General features: G+C 40.9%; 1 protein-coding gene across 16 annotated transcripts in view; it reads right to left on the bottom strand.

Moving 5' to 3' along the window:
• Nucleotides 1-15,975, bottom strand: part of sox6 (SRY-box transcription factor 6) — a 165,490-nt gene that overhangs the window by 69,568 nt on the left and 79,947 nt on the right. For 14 of the 16 annotated variants that reach the window (XM_048184154.1, XM_048184159.1, XM_048184157.1 and 11 more), the window contains 3 exons: nt 15,237-15,326; nt 3,033-3,205; nt 1,547-1,615 (listed from right to left, as the gene is read on the bottom strand). In XM_048184154.1, coding sequence (XP_048040111.1) covers nt 1,547-1,615; nt 3,033-3,205; nt 15,237-15,326 — 332 coding nt within the window. The remainder of the gene's footprint in view (nt 1-1,546; nt 1,616-3,032; nt 3,206-15,236; nt 15,327-15,975) is intronic. The other 2 variants (XM_048184152.1, XM_048184162.1) reach the window with 1 other exon arrangement.

Raw genomic sequence — 15,975 nt, 5'->3', positions numbered from 1 at the left:
GAGCGCATAACAGACGGAAGTAGCACAGTGGCTAGTTCTGCGGGCTCTTCAACAGCACAAGCCTTTAACAGATTGGGCCTTTCTCTCGAGAAGTGCACTTGAAAGAGGTTTTACTGCCGAGCTATAAATCTGTCGAGCTTCGGGCTGTGTAAATAAGACAGTGGTTTGTTTTTACCTGACACATCTGAGCAGAGAATGAAAGAAAGGCAGATGGTTAACCTCACAATGATAGGTAGAGCACTGAGACGAAAACCTTCCTGGATTCCGTTCTGGGGGCCTCAAGCTCACAGGCCTTGAAGTATATGTCAAATGCACAGGAAAATATGAGACGTGAAATAGAGAGTGAAATGTGAAGACTGAGAGGTAAAGAATGAAATGACTATGTAAAAAGAGATGAAAAATGCGAGAGAACATCAGCCGACATAATAGTGAATTGGGTGTGAATCTGGGAGAGAAAGGAGGAGTGGGGAATGTTGTACCTGTCTCCAATGAAAGCAGGGGAAAAAAGAAGAAGAGGAAGAAAGTATCTCCAGGCATGGGCTGCTCTCATTGCCCTTGGCTTTTATGTGTGTATGGTGTGTGTAAAGACCTTGACCACTGCCACTGACCAGCTTGTGTACATCCATGTCTCCGACTGGGTGGTCCGCTAACCTTGCTTGATGGAGCACCACATACCACACAAACCAACGGCCCTCTCACACAAGCACACAAAGGCACACTCATTCTTCTGCTGCATCTTTTCCCCTTCTTTCTTCACATATACGTCACGTTTATTTATGGCGCTCTTGTAAGCATTCTCTTTATTCTCCCTCCTTTCCATTTTTTCATTTCACATAATTGCTTGATGGAGGGGGGGAAAAAAAGTGCAATCCACTTTGTGGCGAGAAAACGGATTTGGGTGACCACAGTGTGTACTTTGCAACTAATCCAATTCAATTATTTTTGAGCAAAGAGCAAACTTTCAATGAGCCTATTCTTGAAGCACACTTATAAAGAGAGACCTTCAAAAGATCACTCAAACTGACTTAAAGCAAGCAGCAAATATTTGCAAAAGGCAAGGTTTGCGCAATTTACGTGTCAACAGGGCATGTTTACAAGATTGTCGGCCGCAACGCAGTTAAAGCGAACGAACGCGAAGTGATTTTTCCAATATTGGACAATGGGAAACGGGGCTAACAGTAGCGTCTGTGCTGTTTTTCCAAAGCCGCTGCCACGTCACCGCACTGGGATGGTGTAATTTCAGAGGCATTTATCACCGGCTTTCATGTCTCATACCCTTAGGGCACTTTTCCACAAAACATGCAAACAGGCACCACTTGGTGTCATTAAGCTTTCTCTCATTTCTGTTTTTTTTTTTCTTCTCTTCCTTCATTAATTAGGGAGTGATAATTATTCTACCCATCTATAGCCCCTTCCGAATTATCATTGGCCAATTATCCTGATTGGTGACAGTTGTAACGTGATTGATGACAGTTGTAAAAACAAAGTAACGGTTTTTCACAGAAGCGCATAAGAGGAGATGAAGACGTGAAAGTCAAGCACTGACCTGGATCTGCTGCTGGAGGAGATTGATTTTGTGCTGTTGCTGCAGAAGTTGCTGCTGTTGTCTGGCAATCTGCGAAAGCAAAATGATTCGTTTAGCTGAATGCCACCAGAAACCTTCAACCCTGGCCTAAAACATTAAAGGACGTGCGTTATCATAGTCTATGAGCGAGCAACTGGATTGATTGTACCATGTATTTATGTAGACAGATAATATATGCAATCAGAGCTTGTGGGTAACATCTCTCGTCCACCAATTGACCCTAATGACTGTAATCAGAGGCCTGCTTATGTTTATTATACCCAGCTCCAGGCCTGGCCTGGGCGATGTGCCGCAGGGTGAAAGACTGGCATGTTTATGCAACCTAGGAGTGGTCGGGTCTGCCCAAGGGTGGGCTCTCCACGTTAAGCACATTGCATCCTCCCTCTCTCTCCATCTCTCCCAGCCCCTGCAGACTCCCCCGTTCCTCCTCCTCAGTTAGCCTGACAGCCTTGGTTTAAGTGTCATTTAATTTTCATTTTCAAATATAATTACAAAGTGTTCACTGTAAGATATCACCCGTCTGCAAATGTGTCAGGATTAATTTGTGCTGGCTTCTTCACTAGTGTCAACAGTTAATTACTGTGTCGTGTCTGGATGGCTAAATGACATCCTAACTTCAGGCTCCCCTCCCTCCCCCTCCCTTTCTCTCTCGCTCTTTTCTATCCTCTCCCTCCATTTTGTTTGTCATTAATGGAAAGGAACATTTGCAAAACAGTAAATTCCTGCCGTAACCATTTATTAAAATCAGCTGAGCATACAATGAAGATACAATCCGCATAAAGTTCGTCATTAATATGGAGAGTCGGGTGACATTAATAGGACGAATTTGTGTATCAGGTAAACGCAGACCACATTAATATGCACCTATTCATCTGCATATTAAATTGACAGCAATTATATGGTTTCGCCATTAAAACAGGGAAGATGGAGATGTATCTTGTGCAACATTAACGGAGCTCATGAGCTGCTGATGCCTTTAGTACGCCTCATTTGATTGAGCTACACATGCTTCTCATGCAAAGTTTGATCTAATAGTGATCAATTTCCCTACCAATTTACGTGCTTCCATATTTCATTAATTATATACAATGACCGTTAGTTTGCGCATCCGTCCTCACAACCACAGAGCCCGATTTGTCAAGGAGTGAAACATCAAGCCATAAACTAAATTAAAATATTAAAATGCTAAATAGAAGGACTCATTACCTATTTAAAAGCAAATAAGAGCAATCTTGTTTTAACTGCTTCTTCTGATAAATGAGGCTGTAAAATGAGAATACATGATGCATGGCTGATAACATCTTCAGTAGACCAGTTTTAAACAAAACAACTGGGGTTATAGGACATATACACTATGAAGCAGTGAGAGACAGTTTGGGGAGAATTTATTGAATTCTGACTTTTAAGAATTTGATTTGGTGCTCCACCCTGGTTTGCACATTCTCACCTGCTCTTGCTGTTGGCGTGCCAGCTCCATTTGCTGACGTTGTTTCTCCATCTGTGAGGCGGCCAGTTTCTTTTGCTCATCATGGGCAGCCAGGAGCTGCTCTCGCAGGCTGATGAGCTGTGAGATCATGGTGGAGAGCTGTCGCTCCTTCTCTGCAAGACTTTCTGGAGTACCTGCGACAGAACACATGCAGTCAAACATAAGGAACCAATGCAAGAACAGAAACAAAGTCTTCTCTCCATGACCCTGTACACTCTCCCAGCAGTGAAAAGAAAAGGTTTACATCTCATGTTACGTCAGCCAGATGTCCCTCACCTCTTAAATATAGTCTCTATATGAAGGCAAAGGTCAGTTATCCTAGAGACAGAACAGCAAACAAAGCAAGTGCTAGAAAACAGAGCCTTGTTAATAGATCTGCGCTTCAGAGATATAAAAAGCTCCCACAATCGAGAAGCTCCTGGGATCAGCAAGTTTTTTTTGTTTGTTTTTTTTCCTTGAGAGGGCAGGACAGAGCCAGCAAATTCTGAGCATCCAAACAGCTACAGCACGTATCAGTCAAGAGAATTCCTGAAAACCACAGAAGGCGGTCCGGGAGGGAAACTCTAACTCCTTCAAAGCCAAGAATGGTATCATCCAAACAGCCCAAGTCTGACAACGGAAAGGCTTCATTAAAAGTGCGAAGGTCGCGAGTCCCTCACTCTCTCTTTCCACTTCTGGTGATCGCGGCTTCTAGGAGAGATGGTGAGGAATTGAATTGTTCCTATTAAATAAGAGGAGCTGTCACAAAACGAGTGAAGGTGGCAGATTAGTGACAGACAATACAGGGCAAGTGTGTGTGCGTGCTGGCGACAGTTGCACGACTGGAGGCGCTGCCATGTAATGACTGCTCTCAATTCTCATTAAGAGAGAAGCAGACACAAACACCTCAGAGCTGACGTGCCTCTCGCAAACAGGGTCACCGTCACCTCTGTATCCTCTCGTTATCTCTCTTGCAAGCACCAAACACAGTGTCACTACCCAACGCATAATCGCACCAGACAATGTGCATGCCTACTGCATGTCCTCCCGTGAGGCTGCGCTGTACTTTAGCTAATCAATGTTAAGCGATCCTGCCTCCGGACAGTAACCTGCTGCTGCATGAGAACAGTACGATTGGCTTGGCTAGCAGCCAGCTCAGTGTTAAATTCTTTCCTGGGTGTCTTCCTGTGCTCCCCTGGCCACATCTGTCTTGAGTTTCTCTGAAGCGGCTCCCTGGGGCCCACTCTAGTTCAACTATTTTAATTTGACTAAACACCTGATTTATTTTATCTCTCTGATGAGGAAGGCCATTTGTCTTAATAGGGCCTGTCAACCTCCAGCCCCCATTCAGAGCAATTTACTGGCCAGGACTGCGTGGCAGAAATGAAGGAGAGAGGCTGCAATTCTCCATTTACCCTCTCTCTCTCTCTCTCTCAAAAAAAGACACCTAAAAAGCTCCCATTCACTGCTACTGCATGTGGTTTCCTTGTGCCTGAATTGACTTTTTATTTAGCCGACTACACTTGTTGTGAATGGCTTATCTGTAAAATTGATACATTTGCTACCGATTTTATTAACCTTTGGCTTGAGCCATGAAGGGCCGTATTTAGCGGCTGCTGCTGTCGGGACTGACATCTGCCCCCGTGCACGCTCAGAAAGAGAAGGGGACAGAGAGAGAGAGAGAGAGAGAGTCAGGAGGAGGTGGGGGCGGCAGAGCATCTCTCAGTGGACGAAGGGAGAGACACTTCAAGTCAGAAGGGCTGTTGGATGTCAAATAGCATAACTTGCTCCTCCTCCCAACAGAGAATCTCAGGGGCCTCTGGGGGAGGACAGGACTCATATCCTACTGAGGGGCAAACATCTGGACTCAATTCTGCCCACTCAGATGCTCTCCGGACAACCCTCCAACTCAATCAGACAATCCGCTACACTCGGTTCTGAAATACAACTGTCAGGAGTACACTTCCATAAGAATGCATACCCTAATTATCATATTTCATGTGTAGAGCTGTTATATAAATGTTGTATGTACTATATTTTGGTAACCGATTACACACACACATTACAGTAGCCGAGTTTTACCGAGGGGCCGCAGACTGTGGAGGGCCCGGCACAGGTTCTGTGTGTGCGAAGTGCTGGTCTGCACAAACACCAGCAGCATACTAACAGAGGCTCCATTGTTTCGTCTCCGGCTCGATTGTCCAGAGCTCACCCCTACCACCCCACCCTGCTACCAAAATGTCTTCCCACTTCTCTCTCACTCCTGTTTTCCCTCCTCAGTTTTCTGCCCTGTTCTGGTCCTATCTCATTGTTTTCTGACTATAACTTGGAAAGTTTAAAGTTGAATGTCTTGAAAGATTTGCACTTGAATACCAAACAACAGGCTGATATTCAACAATATTATACATGGTATTGTGTAGAAAAAAATACAGCTATTACATAATCTAAAATTAAAAAATAAAATAAAATAAAAATAATAATAATAATACTGTTAGCCTAGTCTAGCATGTATGTATATATACACAAATAATGCATGAATAAATAATATAAAAACATTTAAAAATAAAATGTTGTTAAAATAATAAATACATTAAAAATAATATTACATGTTAAAAAAAATGCTATAAAATAATGTGATAAAACACATTTTAAATCTCATAATTGAGATTGTATCAATGAATATATATGCATTTATTTATTTACTTGTCTGGACAAAACTCAGTTGTGAGAATTACATGAGAATTGTTCATATTTTGGTACTCCGTTTTAGTATAGAAAATCCTGTTCTGCACTGAATTATAGATTCATTTTAAAAGCAGATAAAACTTTTATTGGCAGGGGAGCATGGGGGGAGCTCGGTCTGTATCTGTCTGCAGAGTGCTGACAAAGAGAGCAGTGGTGCATATTGCATTGCTCTTAACAGCAGTGAGTCTGGCTGCTCTTGTAAAGGTGTCTCATTGCATTGTCGTTCTGGCTTGACAGGGTCTGGCCAGGAGATTCAGAATAATGAGAGCAGGTTAAGTTTGTCTAATTCATCAACGAGGACATAAGATTCCACTCAGGACCTTTGGCTGAGAGGGAAAAAGAAAGAATGAGCAAGAATATGCGAGGGAGGCGACATCAACAGAACATTTACCTTCCTCTCCCTTCACTGTCACAAACCAGATTGGATGGCATTTCCCACAATGTCCAACTCGAATACCGGAGAGAAACAACTGCGAGTGCAGTGAATGAGCGAGAGAGGGAGCTGTCAAAGAGAGGGCCCACCAGATAAAAGACACTTTGTAGGGGTGCGATTTGTTCTGTCCAACAGCCATTCTGCCACCCCAGGCCAACCCCACCCCCCTTCCCCTCTAATCAAGCAGTCCCTAATTTGAGTTCCAAGTCCTGCACCAAGGGAAGAGAGGGCAGCTTGTTACTTTGAAGAGTCCCAAGTGAATAAGAGAGATAAAAGATCCAGGCACACACTAGGAAGAAAGAGGGAAATAAAGAAAGGGGGCAAAAGAGGGAAAGACTCTCTATTCTCTTCTCTTCCTTTGGTTAGGACAGCTGAACCATTATGACTAAATTTGAATGACTTTTTTTCCCCCTAATGTCCGAATACTGGAATTTCTTTGTCTCTCCATCAGTTGGCTTTTATGGATACTCCCATATGCTGCGAGCCCATCCTAAGTAAATTAAGAGGGTTCTAAAAGCAGCGATTGTGCCCGGGCCGGGCCCGGACGCAGGTTGCGCATAGCTGGCGTGCCTGACATGTCTGGCAGCTCGGGGGCTGTAAAAGGTACATTCCCTCATCTGAACCAATAATAATAATAAAACAAAAAAGTTATTTTTAGCCCAGCGATACATTCACACAAGGACTGTGATTTATGGTCCCCATATTTTTAATTTATGTGAAGAATCTCTGTCTCTATTGTCAATGTCAACAGCAAATAAGAGAGTTCAAGATGACTAAAAGGGAATTCAAAAATTTGATTGTGTTTTGCCAGTGACCTCAAAGTGAGCACAGTTAAATCACTATTAAGACTGAAGAACCTTGTTGCATCTAAAGACAAGCCCCAAGGGTAAAGATCAAACTAAATCGAAGATTAAAGACTGAGAGCAAACCTGAACACACAAAATCATTATAATTCTGCTCAACTGACATTTATATGAACCTACACATGCAAATAAATAAACTGCATAAACTTTTATAACTGCATAAAAGTAGAAACAATTACACAGCAACTGATAGAAATAAAAAGAAATGTTTATATATATATATATATGGCCAAAGTATTGGGACACCCCTCCAAATCATAGAATTCAGGTGTTCCAATCATTTCCATGGCCACAGAAGTATAAAATCAAGCACCTAGGCATGCAGACTGCTTCTACAAACATTTGTGAAAGAATGGGTCGCTCTCAGGAGCTCAGTGAATTCAAAAGTGGTACCTTGATAGGCTGCCACCTGTGCAGTAAATCCATTCATGAAATTTCCTCACTACTAAATATTGGACGGACAACTGTTAGTGGTATCATAACAAAATGGAAGCAATTGGGAACAACAGCAACTCAGCCACGAAGTGGTAGGCCACGTAAAATCACAGAGCGTGGTCAGCGCATGCTGAGGTGCACAGTGCGCAGAAGTCGCAACTTTTTGCAGAGTCAATAGCTACAGACCTCCAAACTTCATCTGGCCTTCACATTAGCTCAAGAACAGTGCATAGAGAGCTTCATGGAATGGGTTTCCGCGGCCGAGCAGCTGCATCCAAGCCTTACATCGCCAAGTGCAATGCAAAGCATCGGATGCAGTGGTGTAAAGCACACCGCTACTGGACTCTAGAGCAGCGGAGACATGTTCTCTGGAGTGACGAATCACACTTCTCTGTCTGTCCGATGGACGAGTCTGGGTGTGCCGGTTGCCAGGAGAATGGAACTTGCCTGACTGCATTGTGCCAAGTGTAAATTTAGGGGGGATTATGGTGTGGGGTTGTTTTTCAGGGGTTGGGCAAGGCCGCTCAGTTCCATTGAAAGGAACTCTTAATGCTTCATTTTGGACAATGTCATGCTCCAAGATTTGTGGGAACAGTTTGGAGATGGCCCCTTACTGTTCCAACATGACTGTGCACCAGTGCACAAAGCAAGGTCCATAAAGACATGGATGAGCGAGTTTGGTGTGGAGGAACTTGACTGGCCTGCACAGAGTCCTGAACTCAACCCGATAGAACACCTTTGGGATAAATTAGAGCGGAGACTGCGAGCCGGGCCTTCTCGCCAACTCACTGCCTGACCTCACAAATGCGCTTCTAGAAGAATGGTCAAAAATTCCCATAAACACACTCCTAAACCTTGTGGAAAGCCTTGCCAGAAGAGTTAAAGATGTAATAGCTGCAAAGGGTGGGCCAACTGCATAATAAACCCTACGGATTAAGAATGGGATGCCATTAAAGTTCATGTGCACGTAAAGGCAGACGTCCCAAAACTTTTGGCAATATAGTGTATATATAAACAGTCAAACCAAAATTTATTCAGATACCTTGAACATTTCATTCTTTAATACAGTTTATTCACTATAGTTTAAAAAATGGTAATAAAATATGACAAGATCTCGGAGTTAAACTGTGTCAGAAAAATTAATCTTAATTATGTCAGATAACACTTAAGCCAAACATGATTAGGTCACATTGTCTGAATAATTTTTGGTTCCAAATTTTTTTCATTTTTACTGGTAGTCCACTGTATGAGGAATTTTGGAGTATAATATGTCACAGTTTACTTTATTTTGCTATTCTCACTTACATAAATGAACTATAGTGTCTGGCACCCACTAGTAAAAATATATCAAAAATATCAAAAATATCTGAATAATTTTTGATTTGACTGTATATATATGTATATATTAATTACATAATTTGTAAAATATAATTAAAACAATATAAATAACTAAAAGAATCATATTTAAAAAATAACACAAATAATATACACAAATATAAAATATAAATTCAAATATTTTATATGATAATAATAACTAACATTTAAAACACACATTTAAAATTATAATCATATTTGTGCTGTTGAATGACAAGCAGCATTTTCACTAATATGGCATTAATAAAATGGTTTTTACTTTCTGAATTGAGACGGTATGACCAACAGCTGTCTTACCTGGCTTTCTGCCCTATGCGATGATCGAAACCCTGCTGGTCCTGCCAATAAAACTTCATTAACTAGCATGCACCAGGACCTGCTAGCACATGTAAGCATATGGCAGCCCAAATCATCAAGTCAAAAAACCTTTCAATGCTGCATTAAAATTTTGCATAATGCAAATTTACAGCTCTTGTCCAGGCTATAAAAAGAGGGTGAACGTCTTGTCCTCAATATTCACTAGTGCCAAACCGGATACAGCACTGTGAGCATTTAAATGTAATTAGCTGTGCATTTTAGCATATATGGCCGAGCCTGCACAGAAGTGTCCATAGAGTCCCACAAACTAAAATTTTACACCCCTCGCATTTTTTCTATAATATAACTTCATTAAATATAAATGCCATATTTTGATTTTCTTTTGACCAATTTGATAATGCTCTTAGCAACCAAAACATTTTATTTATTCTGGATAATTCCACATATTTTCATTTACATACGTGTGTGTGTGTGAGATAGCAGAATATGAATACTACTCCAAGAATGCGAAGTGAATTAAAATGCACTCCATTACATCTTCCTACACACTCTAAACAAGGATTTTTATTTTTTCCCATCCCATCTCGAAAACACTTGATTGACACCAAAAGTCAACAGAGTGGCTCTTAAACAGAGACACACTTCATGTTCTTGACGTTCATGGGGCACTTTAATGCCGACTAATAATCTAATGACGACAGCAGCGATGCTCACGAGTGTAATTAAGATAATGCAAGAGCCCTGCTCTTCTCCCAGCATCCTCAGCATCACACAAACCTCTTCATTAAAGAGTCCTACCGAAATAACAGCTCACCCTGACCACATAACACACACAGACGCAGACAGATGCGGGACAGAGCGCTCCTGGTGTGCATTTTAATGTTTCTCCTATCAGAGTTTATCGACGCCGAGGTCACCGCTGAGAATGAAGCCGTCCTTGAACACACACATTTAAAATCACCCATTCATCACTCACTTAGATGCCTTGACCTCTTCCTGTTTTATTATTATTATCATTAGAGAGAATAAAAACCCTGATTAGATTCAACAACCATTCAAGGCCTAGCTTGTTCTCTGTGCTTGTGTGCCTGTGCATAAAGATTTCATTAGAAGCAATGCAGATCCCCTTAGGACCCCGGGGCTTGGGGAGGAACGGAGACAGAGTCCGGAGACTCTACTGTAGTCGGAAATCCAGCGTGACATGCGCTAAAGCGACCCGGGCATGGCCCTGCCAGCTCTTAAACAGCATTACACGGCCGTGAACAGAACATTAGCTCTGCGACCCGTCCTCTAATAAACATTAGCTCTCCCAACACTGCAGTACACAGAATTAAACCGGTGTTGCTAGTGGCACACATCAGGCAAAGATGCTTCTAATTTGTGAATAATTGCATTATTGGGTTTTACCACCTTAGAGCAACTGTAGCTAGAGCTTGTAACTGTGTAGGACATTGTGAATGTTCTTAATAAATGAAAATATTTGCCTAGCAGGAAAGCTTAAATGCATGCCCTGTGGTTTAGTGTTCAGAGAAGTGATTTTCCTCAGGTCTGAACCGCATGTGTGTGTGTGTGTGTGTGTCGGGCTTCTTCGATGGCTGTCTTCCCCTCAACGCGCTCCTGTTCACAAGCACTTTCAATAACACCATGTGAGGAGAGGCAGCAAACAAGGTGTGCCTTTCTACAGCCAAACGCCACAAGCTAAATTCCTCAATTCATTAGGAGAGAAACGGAGCACAGCTCTCCCTGCATTCATCTTGCAAATGTGGCCCAAAGAATAATAATTTACAGTGGCTCATATTTCACTTGGGTACATAAGGGCAAACAGTTTGACTATTGAGGCGTTAGGGAGAGAAAAATGCAGAGCGTGCCGCTGGAGGATGGGGGAGATGGAGGAATATTTCAGACGCTGTGATGGGTGGAGAAGGTTTCCTCTATCTCACTCAGGAACAATGCCTAAAAGGAGTCAAATCTGGTACAGATCAAATGTCAGTTAGCAGCCAGAAATGTGTTTCGTTTTGCCTCACTTAAAAAAAATGCTCAATTATTTCGCTAATATATTTGAACTAAAACTGTATATTGATTAAACTATTTTATCACAATTAATCTCATATTTGTTTAGTATTTTTAACCACTCTCCTTTTTAAAGTGCACTCAATATTTAATACAATGCTCTGTCCTATTCTCCCCTCACTGTTTCAAATCACAGAAACAGTTATAATTTTATTTTCAAATGAATTTCTCAAAGTGCAATAAAATATACTGAACTCAACATAAATATACAATAATTAAATGATATAAAATAATAATAAATATTGATATTTAGAATTAGTATTATTATAGGAAATATATATAACATTATTATCTATTTATATCATATAAATATATGAAATAAAAAAATATAAATTCATAAAAATAATTAATATAAATAATTAGGAGGATGCTATTTTTTAAAATCCCACAGAACTGAATGAAACCACAGTTGAATAAAAAAAAAATATATATATATATATTTTTATTATAAAATATATATTTTTTCTTTACTGTATAAATCTTTAAGTTTTTAAATGGAGTAGCAATGCATTAAAAAAAGTGTCTCACAATGATAAAAAAAGAGTGTTATGATGTAAAAAATAGAGTGTCGCATCACATACTGTATCTACACTAGCATGGCTTCTCTGCCTTTATTGGAGCCATTAAGAATAAAGCTGACGTTAAATTGAATAATCATGTTTTCAAGTAAATCCAGCTGCTGGAACAATCGGCGCTCTGTACCCTCACAGTCCGCTCTCTGTCCAAGAGCGCCTAAGCCAGGTAAGAGTCACATCGAAATCATACTCAGCCCTGCCGCTCTCTTAAAAAGCTTCTACTTATCTACCAGCCACAGGACTTTCTCTCCACAACCATGTAGACGACACTCAGAAATTGATTAGGCAAAGAGCGAAGGCCCCCTTTTTTCACATAGAAGCTGTAGTCGCCACTTTCACGCGGTCACACAATGCTGAGATTTCTGATTTTCTGTCCTTTTTTTTGGTTTCCGTTTGGATACTCTGTTCTTGCACGTACAGTTTGGCTGCCAGTCGTTTCGTCTCATTCTTAAACAGTCAGGGACATCTGAACGTTCAAGGCGATAGAAACAAAACGGCTCAGCGGCAGAAGTGCGGAGCTCTGGTTGACTAATGAAATCCATTAAAAAGACAAAGGCAAATTAAAATTCCACTAGAATATTCATTCAAAATAATTTCGGAAGTTTCCAGGAACACGTTAAATAATTAAAGCAGGGGTGCAGGGGTGCCAATGTCTTTAATTGTATGAAAATTAAATGTAGCTGAAGTGAATCAAAGCTTCTAATACACATAAAAAATGGATGTCTTAATTGCACCAGCAGCACTATCTTTGCATTAAATTTGGTCATTAAAACTATCTGCCATATATCTGATGTGTTACTCTGTATTTGTTCATATATCTCTCCATCTCTCTCTCTCTCTGACAATCGAGCAGGCAATGCTGTGGTTTGGACGTCCTCCAGACATCCTGCTTCTCCTGCTTTGTGGTTTTGTTTTGCAGATCTCATCTCTCTCTTCACCGTTCCTCCTGATTGACAGCTGAGCTCAGGTATGAAAACAAACACAGCGCTCCAGCGACGGAGGGTGAAAAGCGATCCCTAGCTGACTCCCTTTTACACCCTGTACCCGCTACCGCTGCTCCTCAACCCTGTGCCGATTTCAACGCAGTGCTTAAAGAAAACCTAGGATTTGGCAACAATTAAGAGCCCTTAAAAACAATTCTGACCTGCCTCTCAAACTCACGCAGCAAATGACCTGATGCATTTTCATTTTATTAGATAAACAGAGCTTAAAAACCACACAAAAAAAAACAAACATAAGAAACATCGAACCGACTTGTTACACACTAATAGATCTAAAAAAATGAATCTGGTGTTTGACTTTGTTTACTTGTTTTGTGCAACAGAGTTGGGCAGGTCCGGACGTGTCGCTGCATTTTAGAAAACAGTCTAAGTGTTCTCAGAGTTTTTTCCACTCTCTCTCCACCATTGTTCTTCATTCCCTAAGGCAATCAGTTACTTTTTTTCAGCTCCTAAACTCTTTCTTTACCACAGCGCAGTGTCTCGACAGGTTCACGAGGTGAAAATATGTAAAGGCTTTAAAGAACAGCTGCGGAGATTTCAAAAGAAACTATATTTTATGCCGACATTTTTGATTCCTAGCCGATTTATTTATCGAACAAAGATCAAAGGCACGGTTTTGTAGTGCGATGACAATGGCACAAAGAACTGTGGGTAGAATGCACAATGCCATCGGTTCAGATATGAGAGCAAAAACAGCAAGGCCAAACAGGCAACAGCTTCCTTTTCATCCTCGTGCCATCTTTTATCCAGCGCTCTCCTCCATTAATTTTGAGCTGGAGGAACGTGTGGCCTTTGTATTGATTTTTTAACCCGACTATTAATGCGCTCTCTGATTTATCATAACACTTTAGATCTTAATCATAAGTTGTGTGTGTTTTCTCTTTTCCAGCTTGGTGCCTTTGTTTGTGTATTAATTAAGCAGACCTTGTGTGTCTCCAACCCTGAGCTTCCTTTTTAATTGCCCGTATTTACATCAGGCCGACTTCAAACGCAGAGAGAGACATTTTGTAAGGGGGAGCACAAAGGAGGCCTTTGAAATGTCTACAGTCATATGAAATGGCAGGCTAATTAGAAACCTTAGGCTGCCGGTATGATATGAAAAGTAATTCTGTCTGTTTCTCTACAGTCGCCCGCAGCTTCGCTGGAAATCACGACGGAGGCCACTGGTGGGGTATTATCAACGCCTTCTACCTGTTTATACCTTTTAAACATGACCTCACCCAATGCCATTTATCCAACAGAAAAATACCCTGTAATTTTAAAAGATCTCCTTTCAAATGGCTAAATCTTTCCTCACCATTTTCTTCACTGCACTTTGATCTACGGTGCCACATAACAGGGGCAGGTACAATGAATCTGGTTTACTGAGATGTGATTTACATTTGGGGGTTCATTAAGGTTATTGCCGATGAATGCACTTATTAGAATGTACGACTGTTTCTCCTCCTCCCCCCCATCTCCACCCCTCCTCCACCACCCACACACCACAGAGAGTAAGTCTAATCCAATAATTAAAACCAAGGACAAACGTTTTTCATAATTCTAAATAGTGCAGAGATGGAAAAGGGAACCATTAAGTGAGGGAACAAAAAACAATAACACTTCTCTCCCATGCTATTACCCTTGCAATCTAAATCCAGCTATTAAATGCCTCCTAAATGTCTTCTCCATTAAAAGCGTCCTGAAATACTGATGCTATAACATCGGATATTTTGACACCTGTACCTCACCCAACAAAAAAAAGACTGATATTGAAACGTAGCTGTAAAGCAAGAGTCAATGTAAAGCTCTGAGAACATGCGGCAGATTGGTGTCGGCAAGAAATGAACGACAAAACCGAGTGTGCCAGAGAAAGAGAGTCAGAGATAGCGAGGGAGGAGTGCTTTAGCTGGAGCCGGGCAGAACTAGCGTGTTATCAGAGAACCGGTGCAGTGCCGTCTCCTGCTACATAAACACGTCTCTGTAACAGCCAGTGCTAAGACCTGCTCGTGGAAAAGAAAAAAGAAAAGCACATCCCATGAACACCTTCAGTGGGTATAAACAGTGTATTGGCCGTACTGTCTTCCAATACAAACACACACATTCAATCATCTCCCTTTAAGCATTATAGAAATGTATTTCACCTGAATACACAGAATTCTTGTCTAATTTCCATTCCAGGAGCTAAATAACAAAATATAGCTGCCATAATGCACATCAAACTCATATAACAGTCATGCTGAGGAGGAAGAGGTTAAAATCAAGACAGCAAAGAATAGAGTGACCAGAAAATATTGCTTTCTGATACTTTTCTGCCATATTCTGGCACGTGGACCATAACATTCTTTCTTAATTTGATGGAAACACATTTGCAAGCGAGTCAGCCATCTTACCTTTAATTTCTCCTAGCAGCTCGCCTGTGTTGAGTCGTTCCATCTTCTCTTTCCAGTCTTTAGAAAGGAGTTTCTCCATGCAGGAGGATTCTGAAACACAGGCGACATCTCAGAATTAAACTGAATGCATATACAAATGAGGAAAGTAAAATCATTTAACTTTCAGGCAGTATTCTATGCGTGTCGCATAGTAGATTTAATGTTAAATGGTCAAATTACGATCACAGTTACAGTATAAATATTAAATACAATTTAATAGTACTGCGTTATTTTTTTAATGCTATCTTAAAAATCATATTATATAGAATTACCATAAACACAGTTTGAGTGAACTCCAATAACTAATAACGCAGACGACTACAGTAATGTATACTGCAGTGTGTATTGAAAATCTCTCAAATCCATAGCTTTCAGTATGACCCATAAAACCTTGAGCAATAAAACTATTTGTGCTCATAGAAAAAAAAAAAAAGAGGCCTCAAAGACAAAGAACAAAGAAAAAAAATGGGGGAAAATCCTTCCCATTCAAATAACGTGTTGAGCAAAATGAAAGAAACAAATTCCTTCTACTTCTCATGAAAGTGAATATTACACACACCTGGCTTTCAACAGCCAAGGTACACGATAATTGTTCTGATGGCTGGACTGTAGTAATAAAGTGAATAGATCAGTAGGTAGTACACTACAGTAGAAAAGCATGTCAGCTCATAAAGAGTATGAAGGGTGATGTCTAAAGGCC

Source organism: Megalobrama amblycephala, linkage group LG3 (assembly GCF_018812025.1).
Source record: "Megalobrama amblycephala isolate DHTTF-2021 linkage group LG3, ASM1881202v1, whole genome shotgun sequence".
Taxonomy (NCBI): domain Eukaryota; kingdom Metazoa; phylum Chordata; class Actinopteri; order Cypriniformes; family Xenocyprididae; genus Megalobrama; species Megalobrama amblycephala.
This window is presented reverse-complemented; position numbering and strand designations above follow the sequence as displayed.